A 20,479-nucleotide genomic window follows, 5' to 3' on the forward strand; every position below is an offset into this window, starting at 1 on the left:
TCGAAGTTGTGGAGCCTCTGTCCACCAAGGAGCTTTTATAGCCCTTCAGCAGAGGGTGTGGACAGGGTACCACACCTTTATTTTTACCTCTTTACCCCACAGATTTTCAAATGCCCTTCCCCACAGCTTGTTATTTACATCCATCAGAAAAGTCCCTCACCTCATAAAAGACTTTACTTGAGCTTCCTGCTAAGTCAGGACTCCTCTCCAGAGCTTTTTGTCAGTGAAATAAGAGCTTCATGTGTCTAGCTTCAAAGAGGTAGAATCTTTAAAACCCTCACGCCAACTATTGTTAATTTGGCTTGGTGGGTAAGGTGACAATATTGTTTTGCCACCTAGTTCTGGTGTCCTAACTTCCAGCTATTAACTTGACTCTGCCTCTTGACTCCTTTTACAGGTGACAAAAATCAGAGAGCTTTTTTTTCCTCCCTTTATCACATATCTCCCATTCTAAACTGAGTTTCAATAAATCTATCAATTTGTCAACAAATATTTTGAGGGGCATAAATTTTGGTAGGCACTGGACAGGAATTTCAAGGAAGTGTAGGCACTATCCATACCCTCAGGGAGCTCAATCCAGTGGGGACAAAAGACTTGAGTCTTGATAAGATAACTCATAACAGCACTCAATGAAACATTTATTAAATACCTATGATGTACCAATGGAGAAGGAAATGGCAAAGTACTATTTGTCTTTGCCAAGTGTTTTTGCCAAGAAAATCCCATGGACAATATTGGCATTCTATGGTCCACAGGGTCACAAAGAGTTTAACATGACTGAATGACCAAATAACAATTGTGTACCAGATAGAAAAGCAGTGAGATGTTAGTAGGACAATTGGTAAGTAAAAAGCAGAGCTCACCATAAGCTGGTACAGTCATAGAGAAAATGAATTTTGATTTGGTCTTTAAATGATGGAGAACAAGAGGGAACAGAACATTTTGGCCTCCAACATCACTTCTAATTCTGATATTTTATGTTTCTATGGCAATGGTTTCTATAGGTAGGAAAATAGAAGGAAGATATTCCAAAAGATATTAGATCTAGAGTTGGGAAGATTGTCACAGGCCATCTAGTCCAATTGCTTCATTTTGCAGATTAGGAAAATGAGGCCAGGAAAGTTAAGGGAGTTTCTTAAAGTCGGACAAGTATAAGTGAGATTTGAATTTCAGAACTAGTGTTTTTCACAGAAGAAATAGTTTCAACACAATATGGAAGAACACCCATCAAGTTGTGTGTTTAGGAGACAGAGAGGTTGGAGGGATTATATAGAAGAGAATATTAGAAAAGCTGGTACAATAGATTGTTAGGTCTAGAGTCAGGAAGACATGACTTCAAATCTAGCATCAGATACTTTGTGGCACTCAGTAAGTCACTCAGTTTCCTCACTGTAAAATGAACTAGAGAAGGAAATGGCAAACACTTCAGTATGGAGACCCATATGGAATCACAAAGTCATACACAACTGAAAAGTTATTAAAAAACAAATGTAGACGAATAGTGGGAAACCAACTTGGCAAGATACTTTGGGACCAAACTATAAAAGACTTTGACTTTAAGACTTAAGTGTTGGAATTTAAACCATGGAGATCCATTATTTGTTCTTAATAAGAGAAGTAATTTGATCAGAGAAAAAAATTTTGAAACGTTAATCTGGTTTCATTGTTCAGATTGGGTTAAGGAGGACAGATTAGAACCATGCAGACCAATTAGGAGGTTTTCATAAATGCACAATGATGAGGAGACAAGGAGTTGGATGAGGGTAGTTACATCAGAAAAAGCAATGGCGAGATTTAAACTTCTTGACTCAACAAAGCTCAATGGCCAGATAAATATCAGGGTAGCAGGGAGGAGGAAATCAGGGAAATGCTAAAGTTTGAGCTTTCTATGTATTTTACATTATTTCTCTTCATATATGTCATATTCCACTCATACTGGCCTAGTTGGTATTTCCCATTTCTGACATTCTACCTCCCATCTCCCAGCCTTTGCATAAACTGTCCCCAATGCCAGAAATGCCTTGCTCCTCATCCTGACTTTTTGGATCTCTATCTTCCTCAAAAGTTCAATTCAAGTACTACCTCTTCCATATGATTTTTCCTGCTTACACACAAACACACATACACACACACACACACACACACATACACACATATACTAGTCATTTGTTAGCGCTATCTTGTTCCCTGTTTTTCCTCACACTATCACCTCTATCAATTATTTTGTATTTACTTCATATTTTATTTGCATTTATCTTTATTAATGCCACTGTATCTTCCCTTCCTTTCCCCCCCCCTCCAAAAAGTACCTTAAGACTGAGGACCACTTAGTTTTCTTCTTTGAATACATAATAGGCATTTAATAAATGGTTATTTATTTGAATAACTAATCATTAATTTGAAGTATTGGTGGGAGAGTGACAAAATAAAATACAAATAAGAGTCATGTTGGGAGGGGAAAGGATGAATTTTAGATATATTGAGTTTAAAGTGTTACTATAACATATAATGAAAAAATGCCCTACTAGTAATTAGAGGTATAAGATTTAGAGCTTGGGAGAAGTATGGAGGCTCAAACTTAAATAGAAAAAATAGCAAAAATAGGTGAGAACTCCAAAGTAGAGAAGATAGGGAGTGAAGATCAAATAAGAATCAAACCGTGGGAAACACATTCAAGGAGGGAAGAGGACATGTGTCAGAGAAATGAGAGAAGAAACAAGAAAAGGAAAAAAAGTCTCCATGAATTCATGGGAAGGAAGAAAAAAAGAATTTGAAAATGGAGAGGATATTCACCAAAATCAAATGCTTCAGGGAAGACAAGGAGAGTGAGAATGATTCTCACTAAAATATGGTGATGGAGAGGAAGTGGTAAGGATGGAGTGACCTTTGCAAGTTGTACAGGTGAGATTCAGAAAAAATGAATGTAAATTAGTTTGTAAATTTGTTAAATGAATTTCTATAAATTTAGTTCTTTTATGTGGGTGAAGAGAGATCATTGGTTAAAAGGAAAGAATAGTCAAACTTTCTATAAATACTATTTTTTAAAAATGAACATTCTCCCCCAATTCATTTTATAAATATAGATGTTGATAAATGGTATTTACTAAATAGTAGATGGTTCTGTGAATTTCCTTTGGGTATGATAAAGACAAACACAGAAGGAAAAGAAACCAAGAACCAGAATAAAAATAGAAGATTTGTTGTTGTTCAGTTGTTCTTCAGTTGTGTTCAACTCTTTTATGACCCTATTTAGGTTTTTCTTAGCAAAGATATTGAAATGATTTGTCATTTTCTGCTCCAACTCATTTTACAGATGATCTCAGTCAAAGTTAAGTGACTTACCTTATAAGTCATATAGCAAGTAATATCTGAAGCCAGATTTGAATTAAGGAAAATGAGTATCCCTGATTTCAGGTCTGTCACTCTATCCACTGCACCATCTATTTGCTTAAGTGAAAAACTATTTATTCATCAATCCACAAGCAATTTGTAAGTAATATGTCAGGTACTATAGAGATACAAATGGAGAAGTGAGACAGTTCCTAACTTTAAGGAACTTATATTCTATTGAGGAGATACGTGATTCTTTAGCAAAGCAATGCACAGAAAATCCAATCTCTTGCCTGATGTTTTCTTCAGGCTGATAGCCGAGGAGCTCTTTACTGCCTGTTCTAATGGAAGTGAAACAGAACAAAGAGAAATAAGATCCACATGCAGGCAAATAATATCAAGTCCTCAACACAGCCTTACAAAAACTACAGAAGTACTGCTAGTTGAATAAATCTGAACATGGCCTAATTCTTTGGCAGCCAGTTGTTTCAGACTCTTCATGATCCCATTGGGGTTTTCTTGGTAAAGATACTAGAGTGGTTTGCCATTTCTTTCTCCAGCCCTTTGATAAATGAAGAAACTGAGGCAAATAGAGTGAAGTGGCTTACCCAGAGTTACACAGCTAATAAGCGTGTGAGGTTGAATTTGAACACATGAAAATGAACCTTTCTGACTCCAAGCCCAGCACTCTATCCACTGTGCCACTTAGCTGCCTTATAGTGCACTAAAAGAGACATTATTTCCAGAACAAAAGAAACAACACATGTCTTACTGTGTTCTATTCTGCTTGGCCACATATGAGATATTGTGTTGAGACTAGTTATCATATTTCAGGAAGGATATTAGCAAACTGGGGCACATCCCAATAAAGGCGAGTAAGATGGTGAGAGAACAGGAAGATATTCAGATAGATAGATGATGGAGGGAAGGATAGAGAGAAGGATGGACATATATGAATGAATGGATACATAGAAATGATTACATAAATTGGAAAATAGACTAATAAAGAAGGAGATAAATGGATGAATAAATAGATGAATGAGATCATTTAAGAAAATAAAGATTTTTAACCCAGAGAAAAGAAAACTTGAGACATTTATTTGAAAGATGAATTATTGTTCTGCTTGACTCTAGAGAATCTAGGATCAGTGGTTAGAAAGTGCAGAGAGACAGATTTCAGTTTGATTTAACAAAATAGTTTCTGAACCTAGGGCTATCCAAATGTGAAAGGGACTGGTTCATTGACAGAGATGACAGGTGCCTCCTCATTAGCAGCTTTGCAGTAGAGACTGGGGAACCATTTGTTTGAGTTTCTAGGGCCTTGAGCTAGATGATTTCAGAGGTGTTTTCCTACCTAGAAATCTGTGCTTCTTCACCTGACCCTTCCATCATTGATGTAGGTAGATACCACTGGATTAATGATCAGAAAGAAGAATTGAAAAAGGGGGTTAATATCTCAGTTCACCTTGACAAGACTAGTATATATGGATAGAAAGATGACTGAAAGAATAACTAGATGGATGGAAAGACAGTCTACTGGCATCATACGTTTCACAATTCTCTCCACCACAGCCCAAAACATTAAAATGTAATTGGAAAACTGGTAGCAAAAATAAATAAAAATGCAATAAAACATGTAAAATATAAAAATGCAATTTTCTAAGTCAATAAGTCAAGTTATGGGACCACAGTTTAGGCTCCTATTTCTATTTTAATTTATCACCACTGGTATAGTGGACATGGAAGGTCTAGGTTCAATTCCTGTCTCAGATATTTACTGGCCATGTGACCTCTAAGGAAGTTCCAACTTTTCTGGGCCTCAATTTCCTCATCTATAAAGCAAGGGAATTGGATTAGGTGAACTCTAAAGTTGTTTCCAGTTCTAAATCTGAATTATATTGCAAAGATCAAGTCAGAAAAAAAATGGAAATGCCAACTTATAACCCATAAATCAAATCTATGTTTTGAGAATCCTTTAAATTGCTTCTGAAGATGTTTTTATATTCCCTTTGTTTCCTTCCTGACCTTTTATTATTTTATACAGCTAGTATATTTCAATTAATCAGACCAAAAGAGCTGACCTCTGTCATTGGCTAATTACTTGTACCAGATTGGGCAGGAAGAAAAAATAGTCATTAAAAGGTTTCAAAAGAAGCCAAGCAAAAGCCATTATTGCAATGTGCTAATTAAATATCACTAGAGATTTAAGACACCAGTCATTCCAGAAACAAAGGCTACAGCTTGATGGGTGTTCATGCCTTATGCCCGCCCTGAGCTCCCTTTAACCTTTGAGGGAACCCCAGAATGAGCACTAAGGAAATCAAGAACCCTATTAGATTCCTATCATTATTGTTATTGTTAATCAACAGATGGATGTCTAGGAGCCTAGAGAAAAATATTTCCCACTGGCCCAATCCAAGAAGCATTTATTAAACAGATACTTGTGGAAGATACTATGATAGGCACTGGAGATAGAAAAATGGACAAAATAAAAATAAAAATTTCCCTGCCCTTAAGGACCTCATACTCTACTAGTAACAGTATAAGTCTATACATGAAGAGGGAACAGAAAGAAGTGGCATTGTAATATTAAATTCCATTTGAAAAGACATTGAAAGGAATACAGTATATATATATATATATACACATACATTATATGTAGTCTTGAGAAGGGCTTGAAAAGAATGCTTTGGAGTTTCCATTTTTTGGAAAAGAATGGATTTGGAATCCCTAAGTTCAAATCAAGATTGCCTATTTACCAGTTTTGTGACCTTGGACAAATCACATAAACTCTCTCAACTTACCTTTCCTCCATTATAAAATGAGAATTGGACTGAATGGCTTTGAGATTTCTTCTAATTTTAAAACTGCAAGACTATCTTCTCTATTGAAAGTCCCAAAATCCCTCTATAAGAACTATTTTATAAAGAATTTATAGTGAATTTAGAATTTAGAGAAGGGAATTTAGAGAACACCTAATTCAAATTTCTCATTGGACTATTGAGGAAACTGAGGCATAGAAAGAGGAAGTGTCTTGCCTAAAACCACACAAAGAGAATTAGTGGCAGAGTTAAGTTCAGAGTCAGAGGAGATGACTCCCAGGTATAAGTGTTAATTCCTGATTCCTGATAAATTCAAAGACAAGGCTGGTAAATAATGTCAGCAGCAACAATCAACAAACATTTATGATGTCATATCTATGTGACAGGCACTGCCAAGCATTGATTTTACAAAGAGGAAAAATAATTATCTCTGTCCTTAAGAATATCATATATATCAGGCCAAGGGTTTGTTGAAGCCAGTCAATTCAATTGCCAGTGTGCACATTTATACCTCAGAAAACTGAGAAGAATCAAATTAGGGCTTGATTTGATGGAGGAAAAAATGTTAATTCAGATCAAACTTTTTTTGAGAGCTGGTTATTAAATATTTACCAATCTGACTGATTGACAGCTGGTAAAGGAAATAACATGTATACATATAGATGCATGCAGTTTAATAATATTTTATTTTCCCCAATTATATGCTAAAACAATTTTAAACATTTTTTTAAAGTTTTGAGTCCCAATTTATATCCTCCCTCTCTCCTTGCTCTTTCCCCTCCCTGAGACACAATTAATCTGATATGAGTTACACATATGCAATTATGTAAAACTTTATCATATTAGTCATTTTGTACAAAAAGATTTGAACAGAAACAGAAAAAGAAAAAAAAGGAAAAAGGGAAGGGGGGAACAAGGGGAGAAGGAAAGAAGGAGGGAGGAAAGATGGGGGGAGGGAGAGAGAGAGGGAAGGAAGGAGAGAAGGAGGGAGTGAGGAAGGAAAACTTAGTATGCTTCAGTCTGTATTCAGACAGTATCAGTACTTTCTCTGAAGTAGGATAGCATTAAAAAAAATTGTGACCGATTTCACTGTTATTAGGTAACTCTTGAGGAGAAAAATTCCTCTAACCCTGCAGGCTATTTTCTGTTCTGTACCTTATACAAGCTAAATCCCCATTGGTTTGAATAATGCATCCCTGAAGTGGTCACATTATTCAAATTCTGATTTTATATTTCTACTGACTTGCAATCAATTATCATATTTTACATAATTATAACTTTGAACAGTGTGAATTTGAATATATGAGCCCACTTCATAGGATACATTATTTACTCTAATCAAGACTTAGCTTGTAGTGTTAGAATGTTGCCCAGAGCTCTGAGAAGTTCAGTGGTTTGTCAATCCCGCAGTTAATAAACATCAGAGGCAGATCGTTCTAAGTGGGAGGCCTGGTCCTCTTGCTCCACAGAAAACCTTAAACTTTTTCCACTCCCCACTCCTTTTCACACCAGAAATTTTTACATGACCCTAAATATATTGATATATAAAATAAGTATACAAAGCAAACATTTATTGATAATAAATTATAAAGAAATTTATTTTAAAATGTTAAAAACAATTCTTTGATATACATATAATTTTACCACTTATTAAAGATGAAAACAAATTTTCATACTACTCAGATGGATGTGCTTGTTCATTTTACATAAAGAATTAAATTTTAGAAGAATATTTGATACCTTTTATTGTTAACAATTTTTTCACCTATCTCCCACATTCAGTTACATCACCGCATCTGGGATTTCGGACCCACAAGTTAGGAAGTTTTGCTCTATGCCACAGTATCTCTCACATACAAAATGCATACAAGATAAATGCAAGCTATTTGGAGGGGGGTTAGGAAAAAAGCTCCTAGAGGTGGTCTATGTAAGAAGTGGTACCTGAGCTCTGGAGAAAGCTAAGAATATGAAAAGATGTTGGTAAGGAGGATCTTGGAGGCAAGAACTGAACTATCTTCTGTGAGGAAGAGCAAGAAAATCAGTTTAGCTGAACCACAGATATATTAAAGAGAATGATGTGGAAAGAGAGTTTGGAGGTTCAGGTTGCCTAAGGCTTAGGTTCCTAACAAAGAAGTTTGTATTTTATCCTAGAGGCACTAGAGAACCACTGAGGTTTATTGAGCAGGACAGTGACAGAGACATACCTATGCTTTATAAATATCATGCCAAAAAGATCATTTCTACATATCACATACGTCAGATTAAGATTGATCTCAAGAGTGATTACCCACTCCACCATTAATTTGGTAGCGTCTTCCCCTCAAATTACATTTTATCTTTTTTTGTATTTGGTGGGGGGAGACAAGAGCAAATGCCTGACTAAATTGTAAGGTCCTTGAGGACATATTCTTTTCACTTTTGTCTTTGTATCCTTGCATCTGGGACAGTGCCTGGCACATGGTAGGTACTTATTAAATGCTTGCTAATTGGTAGACTGTTAGGTTAATTGATTGAAACCCCACAGGAACAATCAGTTATTATTGTTGTTTGTCCTTCTTTCTGGAAGAGGACCAGTAACATCTCAGTAGGGTCATGTCTTGACTTGCAAGAGCATTGGATTTAAACTAGTCAGGGATATGCAAAGTCATAAGCCTCATTCTCTCCTCTAAAGTCATTAGAATCCTTTGGCAAGACATAAGTAAAGACCACTGGCCATGGCCCCTGCTAACTAATACAAAATTACAAAGAAGTTTTCTTAATTATTTCCACTGGCAATCCCTTTTCACCTGAGAAATTTTTATGCAATCCCGGATATATAGGTACATAAAATAGGTATACAAATCAAACATTTATTAATATCATAAAAATTATTTTAAAACATGTCTTTAATATGCATATACTTTTACCATTTATTAAAGATGAAATCAAATTTGCATATTAATGAGATGGATTGCTTATTTATTTTTATGTAAAGAATTAAATCTTGACAAAGTATTTGATCCCTTTTACTATTGCCAACTTTTTCACACCCACACATTCAGTTATATGTCCCCATATGGGGTTGTGACCCACACTTTAAGAAGCTTTGTTTTAGTCCATACATACGATCCAATGATATTATGAATTCACAACATTAAGGATGTGAAAGGAATTTGGGGACTGGAGCATTGTTAAGAATGTTAGAGGTTTCCTTATCTAGATGTCTCCACTAGCACCAACATTTCAATTCTGTGTTGGAAAGAGATTAGATGGGTGGATGGGGCAAGATACGGGTTAGAGGATGGAGTTCTCCTCCTGCTGCTTAGTCCCTGAAGCATGGCAGCAATAATTCATGTCCCTCATTGCAAATGACATCTTCTAGACTTTTAAACTGGAATGACAGCGATCAGCCAAGAGACAACAACTAATGGACCTTCATCCTGAGGATCTGTGCTTGCCTAATGACAGAAGGAAAGATACATTCTTCTGGCTAAAGAAATTATGTCATGCTATCAGTCTCTCATACTTTGGTATAAAGAAGTTGGGACTCAAAGCAGTGATGCTAATTTTATTTACAAGCATTCCAGAACCTGTGAGTTCAAATGAGATTCAGGGAGGGAACACTTAAAAAAAAAACCAAATACTTTTCTGATGGTAGGATTTCATGCATCAATCAGCTGAAGATGTTTGGGGGAGAAGATTACCATTGAAGTAATTACCTTGAGAAGCTATAAAGTTATTCCAGTAATATTGGGAATGAGGGTTGATTTAAGAAACAAGAAGATTTGAAGGCAGGAGAGGGAAGACAATGAGAAGAGAGGGAAAAGAGGAATAGAGAGGTAAGAAAAGAAGAGGAAATGAGAGAATAGGATAGGACAGAAGAGAACTAGAGAGAAAAGAAGAGGAGAGGGAAATGAGAGAAGAGGAGAGAAATGAGAAGAGGAAGAGAAAAAAAAGGAAAGAGAAAAAAAAGAAAAGGTGGGGAGGAAGGGAAGATGGGTGAGTGGGGAGGGAAAGTTAAAATATTGAAGAATTATCAGAAGGATGGGGTGGAAGTTGCAAGGAGGACAATTTGGACTTGCTATAAGAAAAAATTTCCTCACAACCAGAGCTATCCATAAGTGGAATGGGTTACCCCTACAGGGGTCCTCAAACTTTTTAAATAGGGGGCCAGTTCACTGTCCCTCAGACTGTTGGAGGACCCAACTATAGTAAAAACAAAAACTTTGTTTTGTGGGCCTTTAAATAAAGAAACTTCATAGCCCTAAGTGAGGGGGATAATCATCCTCAGCTGCTGCATCTGGCCTGCAGCCGTAGTTTGAAGACCCCTGCATAGGCTTTCCCTTACTTGTTAGTAAACTTGTTAGATTTACAATGGATCTTTTAATTTAAATCAATAGATCTTTTGATCTAGATCAAAAGTTCTTAATCTTAATCTTGTTGTGGTATGGGCCCCTTTGGAAATATAGGGAAATGCTGGAAATATTTTAAAGGCATAAGAAAAATGCATATGATCAAAAAAACCCAATTATATTGACATATAGTAATCAAAATTTCATGGTTCATAGGGTAATGATGAAGATGGCATCTGAGGACACTCACAATTCTGGAATTCTGTCCCCAACACACTTGGAATTCTTTTACAATGACCTCAGACCTTTATCCCCATGCAAGACTTCTCCTTATTACCTTCTTGTCATACCTCCTTTTAGGACCCAAAGGAGATTTACTCAACTTGATGACCCACCTCATTCACTAGATTTGGCTTTCTATGATTTCTGGTGATTCCAAAGGGTTAAATAAGCTCAGAAAAGAGTAGATTTGCTACTATTAACCTGCCATAGATTCTGAAAAGATTTCCCCAAAAGATATTTCCAGCACATTTTGAATACTGGCATAATACTTGAAATAAGTGTCTAGCTTCCCATGGAGACTACTATGAAAAGGTTCCATTCATTTGGATAGCGAGGTGATACAGTGGTTGGAGTGCCAGACTTTATAGACTCAGGAAAATTCATCTATCTGATTTCAAATCTGGCCTCAGACATTTCTTAGCTATATAGGCCTGAGCAAGTCATTTAACCTCATTTGCCTGAGTTTCCTCATCTGTAAACTGAGTCAGAAGGAAATGGCAAACTATTCCAGTATCTCTGCCAAGAAGCCCCCAATGGAAGGGAAAGTTCTTACCAAAAATATCTTTTGGGGAAATCTTACTAAAAGAAGCTACAATCACTGAAGTATTTGTCCTATTCAGATCAGGGAGCTTTTTTCATGCAGTTTTATACAGTGCCTAAGCTGTCTCAAAGCCTGTTCTGTTCATGAGAGTTATTCATGATGATGACTACTTGTAGATCCAGAGTAGTGACTAACCCTCTGCTTTCAAGTGGCTTTTTATGAAATATAAACATCACACACTTTGAAAAGAATGAATATACATGAGAATCATCAGTGCTTTGCAAAGGTAGAAGTTTATTAGAAGCATGACAGGGGAACTACAAGGAAAAAAGAAGAGGTTAAAGCAACAGAGGAGATCATACTTTCTGAAGGGAATAATGCTCAAACATCTGAAAATCAAAGACCTCCAGGAACATGAAACTTCGATGTGTAGAACCAGCAAATTTCTAGTCCCTTGGAATCATGGACAATTTTTGTGAAAATTTGTGTCCATTTCTTCCTAATCTTTCTTTGGCCTCTTCTATTTAGCAGGATATAATCATTGTGAGAGGAAGCTGGAGGAAAGGTTGGGATCAAATGACCCTCTGTCCTCCACTCTCTGAGGGATGGTGGGAAATTTAGTGTACAAAGGAATTACAAGGGCCGCATCTAGAACGAGGGATACAAGGTGTGCAGGGGACACATGGATTGCTGATTGGGCAGGGGCCAATGGGCTTGCCACAGGCGTTGGTGGTAGCACAGGGATTGCAGGGAAGCCTGGGGAGACAAAATTATGGAAATGTAAAATATAAGAATCATTTTCTCACCAACCAACAAGTGTAATGTGGACAGTAATACAATCAAAAAATATATACATTATCACATACACATATTCCCTATTTGTCCTATAAAAATCAAGGCAGAGCACTGATAATCTGGATTTAATTCTCTAATGAATTTACTGTTAACCCTGTGTAGTAGGGATTTGACACATGCTTAGTTACCTAAGATGGCATCACTCCCTTGGAAGATACCATTTTATGCTATCTAGGTATGCATCAAACTCCCAATATAACTTTCAATTCAGAGAACTAGTATTAAAGTTGACAAGATCTGACTTTAATTCCTACCTCTAACCTATGCTGAGTGGGTGATTCTGGACAAGTCATTTAACTTCTCAATATTCAAAGCAACTTTCCAATACTAAAAATGCCCAGAAGGTACTGATTTGCATTGATAGAGGAATTTCTTCCTCTGGAGGCCCTTACACAAATGAAATGATAGGACCTATAATCATAGTTGAAACCTTAGAAGCTATTAAGTCCAAGCTTCTCATGTCACAAATGAGGAAACCAAGGACACAGAAAGTTTAAGTTATTGACTCATGATCACACAGCTAATGAGTGTCTCTAAAGCAGCATTTATACCCAAGCCTTGTTGATTTCAAGTTCAAGTTCAAGAACTTATCCAGGGTCTTGGAAGCTTATAAGGAGACCTCTCACTGATAAAGACAGCCAAAATTGTTTTTTTCTGTAGAAGGAATTTTCTTCACTACAATGAATGATAAGGATATTTTTTTAATTAATTAAATCGGGGAAGGAGAACAAATAATGTGGACATTTTCTTCCCAATAACATACCATGAAAGGCCATGCAGACAGATTAGCGTTTCAAACTTTGGTAACAAATTTCCTGCTCTTTGGGTCTCATGCTAGATTTCGGTCATAATTTGGAATAATCACACATGCTGCTTTGTCCAAAATCCACAGGATGACTTACTTGCAATCCTCACTCTCCAGCAAGCCACGATATGTGGAGATCTCACACTCTAGTCGTGCTCTGACATCCAGAAGGACCTGGTACTCTTGGTTCTGCCTCTCTAGGTCACCACGGATCTCAGCCAGCTGGTGTTCCACATTGGTAATCATGCACTGTACCTGGGACAGCTGGGAGCTGTAACGAGCTTCAGTTTCTGTCAGGGTGTTCTCTAGGGAATTTCTCTGTGATGAAGGACAGAAAAGAATGCCAGATGTGTCATTTTTTCAGGTTTTTGTAAGACACTTCCAAGAATATCTCCCTGAGTTTCACAGTCACCTTATAATGATGACAAATAAGAAAACAATCAGATGCCTCCCTATGAACATTACTTGTATTTCTATCTTTATCTATCCAGTAACTCTATATTCTCTTGAAGATCAAATACAAGCCCCTTCTGTTTGGGAATTTAATCCCCTTTAATCCATAGCTTTCACTCACTTCTTCAGCCTCATTATGTGATATTTACCCACCATCTGATCCAGCTAACCTGGTTTTTTTGCTGTTTCAATACATGATAGCCTATCTGACTGCCCCCTTTGCCTAGAATACAATCACTTCTCGCCTGTACTTCTTTAAAAATCCTTATTAACCTTTAATTCAAGCCCTTATCTATAGCCAAGATTCTTAATTTTGTGTGTGTGTGGTGAAGTCTATGGACCTTTTTCCAGAATCATGTCTTTAAATAATTGAAGGAAATGATAAATTTCAGTTAGAGGTGAGTAAAAATTAAAATATTATTTTTCGTCAGTCTTTTTCAAAGACCTTTGAAATCTATTCCCAGACTTAGTTCTTTATTCTATAAGAAGTCTTTCCTGATCCCCTTCAATTGCTAGCATCTTCCCTTCTCTTACGAAAGTACTTTTTATCTACATATATATATACACATATATATGTGTTATTTCCTCTAATAGAATATAAGCAACTTGATAGAAAGAACTCTTTGATTTTTGTTTTTTGTTTTTTATCCCTAGCACCTATCAGAATGGCTGGTGAAATGTAGGTATGGAATAAATGCTTGTAGACTCATTGATTGTTTGATTGATGGAGTCACAAGGTGAACTCAGAGCCAAGGGGCAACCCACCAGGTTGTGCTGAGCTTGCAATTCAATCTCCAGAGCATTGACAGTGCGTCTCAACTCAATGATCTCTGCCTGGCAACTCTGCAGCTGTTCTGAGCTGGACAGCACCTGCTTGTTCAATTCCTCTGTCTGAAAAAGAAATTGGTTTTGGTCAGGAAGTTTGTTGAGGCAGCTAGTGAAGGCAGCTGGTGGACTGATAAATTCTGCCTGACATTCTGGTGAATTAAAGTGCACCAGATCCTCACCTGAGTGGTGAACCATTCCTCCACATCTCTGCGGTTGTTCTCCACCACAGTCTCATACTGACACCGAGTCTCATTCAGCACCCTGTTCAGATCCACATTTGGAGCAGCATCTACCTCCACATTGAGTCTCTCTCCAATTTGGCATCGTAGGGTGTTGACTTCCTATGGAAGAAAAAAGGGAGGAACCCAGCAGAAATGAGGCTGCTCATAAAGCCTCTTATGAGAGCATTATTAGAAAACACATCAAGTTTTTTTTCCCTTAAAGCAGTAATTAAGCATTTCAGCTCTCTGGGAACATAGAGCTTGAAGAAAATAGTAATAATATTTGCTTAGTGATTTTTTCATACATCATACAATAATCCACACTGCAACCCTACAAGGTGAATACTATTATTGTCCCCATTTTATAAATGGGAAGATAGGTTAAGGATATGAAAGAGATGGGTTAAATCATTTGCCCAGGGTTACATAGCTAGTAAATAGCAAAGGCAGGATTTTAACTTGGCCTTTTCTGACTTCAACATTCCATCCACTATGTCACCCATCTCCATGACTCATAGAAAAAGGTAGGAATAAGTTCTGATCTTATAATTTCATTAGTATAAGGAATTTCTAGATATTGAAACTCCTTTTACCCATACATGTCAGCAACTGGATTTGAAATTATAGTCTCCAAGATTTTCCTGGAGCACCGTAACTTGTCTATTGGGTTCAAGTCCATTCACTGGCACCCACTGACTATAAGCCATTATACTTGCCCAATATGTGTTTAAGATAAGATTTGTGCATGGACCTTCCTGGGGTTGACTGGCTCTCTATTCATTATATCATACTTTTTCTAAAATGATAAAACAATTTATTCATTCCCATTAATTCCAATTTTTCCTTCAGCATACTATCTCCTGGAGTCTGGCAGCTCTTCCTCCTACTTTTTCTTCTTACTCATTACTGTCTTTTTCACTATCACCATCCTCAGGACCACCAACATCTTCTTCCTGTTTTCTATTGAACACTTGTTAATCAAATATTATGAGTCAGGAAGGAGCAAGGAGCAAGCTAGATTCAAAACTTTCTTTGGATCATCACTAGTTTTCTGGGGACCCTTTTAAGCTCATTTCCTACCCATTCTGTATAAATCTTTAATGTGCATAGTTACATTAAAATATAAATTCTTTAAGATCAGAGATTATGTTTTTGCCTTTCCTTGTGTTACCAAAACTTAGCATAGTACTTGACACATTTTTATTGTTGTTCAGTCATTTCAGTTGTGTCCAACTCTTCATGATCCCATTTGGGGTTTTCTTGGCAAAGATACTGAAATGATTTGCTATTTATTTCTCCAGCTCATTTTACAGATGAGGAGACTAAGGCAAATAGAATTAAGTGACTTGCTCAGAATTATACATCTAGTAAGTGTCTGAACCTGGTTTTAAATTGAGATCTTTTTGACTCCAGGTCCCACACTCAATCCACAATTTGTCTGGCTGCCCTTCCTGACTCATAATATTTGATTAACAAGTGTTCATTATGTAACTAATCCTGGACAATTCACCTGAACTTTGGTATCATCAATAGGAAAATAGTATTAATAGTTTAGTACCTACTTCTCAAATATCAAACACTTTGCCAATCTTACAGGACTTACAATATTAGTTATCATCGTTGCCTTTTGTAGCAAATATTTATTGATGTTATTTATTGAGAATGTTTTTCTAGTTTCTCTTCTTTACAAGACTCTATGCCCAATTTTTAATCATGATTTTCATACAGAGACTTTGGGACCAAGATTTCCTGATTACTACATTCGGATTGGTTATAATATGAAAGATTTGACTGATCTCCTGCTCCTCAAAGAAATGTTGCTGGTCTCTGAACTGGTATGGATGCTAAGCTTAATGAGTACTATTAACCATCAGATATGTTTTAACCAACTACATTTCATGACCACATATTTTTATGCCAACAAAACAGAGTGCATTAATTATTCTCTAATGAACTCTTCAGGGGCTTCCACAATCTTTTTCCTTTCTTTAAATCCATAGAACTTTACACAATGCAAGGTACATCATAGGTGCTTAATCATTTGTTGACTGACTAAAGCAAGGATCATTTCTTGCTCAAGAAATATTCACTTTCTTAGACAAAGAAAAGACATTTCCTTCTGTTCCCTATGTCTTGTCAGGCCCCTTCTCACTAGTCAAGATACCTAAGTTTGGCGATATTCCCTTACCTGCTCATGGTTCTGTTTGAGACAGAGCAGCTCCTCCTTCAGGGATTCCACCTTAGCTTCCAGGTCAGACTTGCAGAGGGTCAGCCCATCCAGTATTCTGCGCAGGCCATTTATGTCAGCCTCTACCAGCTGACGTAGGGACAGTTCTGTCTGGTACCTTTAAAATGTGATAGGAAGTCAAAAGACATGCAAAGAAAGCAAAAGTTCAAAGGGAAAATCTACTCTCACAAACCAGAGTCATAGGAGCATAGGATATAGAATCAGAATGTATTTAGAGATATCCTAGTCCGAGGAATCTTCACCTTTTGAGGCTTATAGATTCCTTTGGCAGTCTAGTCTAGCCAAAAGGCCACCTTCTTAGAATTCAGCTTCATCCCAATTAGTGTGAATAATGGATCTCATAAAAAGATCTCAAATTCATACTATACAAAGCTATAATTATGTAAAATATTGTAATTGGTTTAAGCCTAGTGGAAATGTGTGGTATGAATTTGAATAATTTGTCCACTTTTCAGAGGATTCATTATTCTCTCTAATCAGAACCTAGCTACTATGTTTTTAAATGTTTCAAATAAAATGCATATGACTATGAAGGAAACTAAGTATATTGATAGATAGTTATCAAAAAATGCAAAGAGAATATATATGCCCCAGATTAAGTACCCTCAATAGGAATAAATCATCTTGTCTCTGTTTGAATACAGGGATTCAGAAGTCACTATTATGTTGAGGCTATTTATCTGGCAAATCATATGTTCAAAAGTTCTTACTTGGTTCTGAAATCATCAGCAGCCAGCTTGGCATTATCAATCTGCACCACCAGCCTGGTATTCTCTGCTTTGGTACACAAGATCTGAAGGAATGAATGAGTATGAGCTGAATTATACTTAGAAATAATTCTTCATTTCATAAAGCAAAAAGAAAAATCAACTATCATTCTCTCATCATGGATGACAATATCACATCTCCAGTTCAAATTCTCTGTTTTCCATAATCCATTAGATTGTAAACTCCTTGAAGCAAGCAATTGTCTTTTGTCTCTCCATTGTTTGCCACAGTTTCTCACAAATAACAGATAATAAATTTTTCTATTGATTAATTGATTATTCAGCTTTGAGATAAAAGTAATATGATAGAACAGAAAGGATGCATCTCAATGGGAATCTGGAACCCTGTGTTCTATTTCTGACTTTGCCACTAGCTAGTTCTGTGACTTTGAACACACTTCTTAATTTTTCTAGCCTTCAAGTCTGATAGGTTTATTTAGCTGCATAATGAGGAGGTGAGATTAGATTATTTCTAAATCTTCCTCCAAATCTAAGAGATGACCTAAGGCCTGTTCCCATCCAGAGGCTTATAAAATGTCTTTTTCACACTTATGCCGCCAAATAGAAAGAAATTCACTCTGGTACTTAGTGTTTCCTGAATGCACCCTAATTCCAACCAACAGCCAATTAAAAGTTCATCTCTTTGTCAACCAACAGACCAAATATATTACAGAATATCTGCACTTGAGGATGGCATCAGCAATCCATGTTGCACATAATGACTAGGGCTCACTTAGATTAACCAGTTTCCTATTCTACAGGCTCAGAACTGTAACTCTGTCTCTCTGTGTTTCTCTCTGTGTCTCTGTCTCTGTCTCTATCTGTCTCTGTCTCTCTCTCTCTCTCTCTCTCTCTCTCTCTCTCTCTGTCTCTGTGTGTGTGTGTGTGTGTGTGTGTGTGTGTGTGTCTCTTCCCCCCATTAGATTATCTTCAGCTTCACGCATCCAGTCTCATGGAGATAACTTTGGACAACACTTAAATTCCATGACGTTTTCTACCATTTATTTAGGGCATCTAAGGAAAAAAGTCTGCCCCCAATCACTCCAAGAGGTTACTGGAAACAGGGCTGGAAGAAAATAGGATGCATTAAAGAGGAAGTTTAGGGTTGAAGAAGGCCTTAGAAAGCATCTAATCCACCCTCCTAACTTTTCAGAAAAGGAAACAGCCCCAGAAGACTTAAGTGACTAAATGTTAAGGACTGCATTGATAACTGATCTTGGGGGAAAAAAATCCAGGTTTGAAGTCCATTCTGGAACTTTATTAGTTATGTAACCATTGGAAAGTCACTTAGCCACTTTGAAATCCAGTTTCCTCAACTTATAAATGGAGATATAGTGTTTGTAGTATAGATCTCCAAGGACTATTATAAAAGTCAAATATCTAAACTATGCTTTACCTGTTTTAAAGTTTTATATGCATCAGCTACAATGGAACTATAGATCCTTGAGCCTGATAAAGTTGTGCCATGGCCTTTTCTCTGTCATGGCCTCTTTTGGAAGTCTAATGAAACCTATGAACCCCTTCTTGAAATAATGTTCTTAAATGAATAAAATAAAATATATCACAGGGAAAAATTATATTGAAATGTATTAAGCAAAATATTAATAAAACAAATTCATAGAACTCCAGTTAAGAATCCATTATCTAGTTAATTTTATACAATAGCTGGCAATTTAAGAATGATGAATTATTTGGGTCTTCATTCAGGTGCCTCTGACTTTAATGACTGTTTATTGATGAAAATGCTATGAAATTCAGAAGGTAACATTGAGCCAAGATGAAATAGAAATTCTTCATGATTTTTAAATGAGATAATACCTCTGAGAACAATGTGAAGTTACTATAATTTAAGATCTTGAATCATTCTCTTGATCCTAATGGGATTCTAGCTGCCTTTCCCAGTATCCCCAAAGCTTTTCCCTTAACTCTCTTAAATGAAGTATTTTGGATAATTCTGCAACCAATGCATGAATTAGCTGAGATGAGCCATCTGACTGACCTTCTGCTGGAGCTCCTCAATGATCCTGAAGTAGTTCTGGTAGTCTGGGCACACATAGGGGACTTGCTGTTGGCACCACTCCCGGATCCTAGACTCCAGCTCAGCATTCTCCCTCTCCAGTTGCCGAACCTTCTCCAAGTAGTTGGCCAGACGGTCATTCAGGAACTGCATGGTCTCCTTCTCATTGCCATTGAAGGAGCCCTCACAAAACCAGCCACAAGTGCCTATATTGGCAGGGATGTTGCAGGCCCCAGGAAGGGTGCAGCCATGGCAGCTGGGAGGCAGGCAGGGCCTAGAAGTGCAGCTGGTACGGCAGCTGATGCTGGGCAGGCAACTGTTGTAAGGCATGGTAAATTCAGCTAAGTCCCCTGAACTGCAAAGTCTGCCTATTTCCTGTTGTATGAATCCCCTTGCTATTGGAGGTTCTTCTTATATTCTTTCATCTGTAGGTGTGGTCACAATATATAGCATTTTCTCCTTTTTTCTCCTGTAGCAATGTTTCTGAAGCACTTCTCAGTCTGTTATTTAATGACCTCAGAAGAGTCCTTCACCTCATAAAAGATTTTACTTGGGCTTCTTGCTAAGTCAGGACTCCTCACCAATTGTACTTCTCGGTGAAGTAAGAGCTTTATGGTTCACCTTCAAAGTGGCCAGCCCATCACTTCCCCTTATTCACTGGGTGTGGGGTCCTTGAGGGACAGTCCCATCTCATGGTGTCCCCAATGACTGGGGTCAGAGCTGCTGGCTTTACACTTCACCATATACACACTCTGAGCTGATCATCCTTGACTCTTTTTCCCCCATTCTAAAAAGTTAAAGTATTGTTGGGTTGAAATTTGGAAGGGTCTTTGTGATGAAGCTACTAAGAAAATACAACTGAGACCTGAATATGCCAGTGTAGAAATTACTCTATCTTAAGATCAAATGGATTGTTAAAATCATCTACTCCTTCCAGACAAGGTCAGCCAAGAAGCTATCCCCTGAGGAAGGATTGATG

At 37.1% G+C, this 20,479-nt stretch overlaps 1 protein-coding gene across 1 annotated transcript; it reads right to left on the reverse strand.

The window, feature by feature from the left end:
- Positions 1-11,586: 11,586 nt before the first annotated feature.
- LOC100930272 (keratin, type I cuticular Ha1-like) lies at positions 11,587-19,896 on the reverse strand. The gene is made up of 7 exons (XM_003768237.3): positions 19,483-19,896; positions 17,427-17,509; positions 16,657-16,813; positions 14,427-14,588; positions 14,185-14,310; positions 13,064-13,284; positions 11,587-12,062 (listed from the first exon to the last, which is right to left on the reverse strand). The coding sequence occupies exons 1-7, from the start codon at positions 19,828-19,830 to the stop codon at positions 11,924-11,926; spliced, it is 1,236 nt and encodes a 411-aa protein (XP_003768285.1). The 5' UTR covers positions 19,831-19,896; the 3' UTR covers positions 11,587-11,923.
- Between the last annotated feature and the right edge of the window lie 583 nt (positions 19,897-20,479).

Source organism: Sarcophilus harrisii, chromosome 4 (assembly GCF_902635505.1).
Source record: "Sarcophilus harrisii chromosome 4, mSarHar1.11, whole genome shotgun sequence".
In the NCBI taxonomy this organism is placed as follows: Eukaryota; Metazoa; Chordata; class Mammalia; order Dasyuromorphia; family Dasyuridae; genus Sarcophilus; species Sarcophilus harrisii.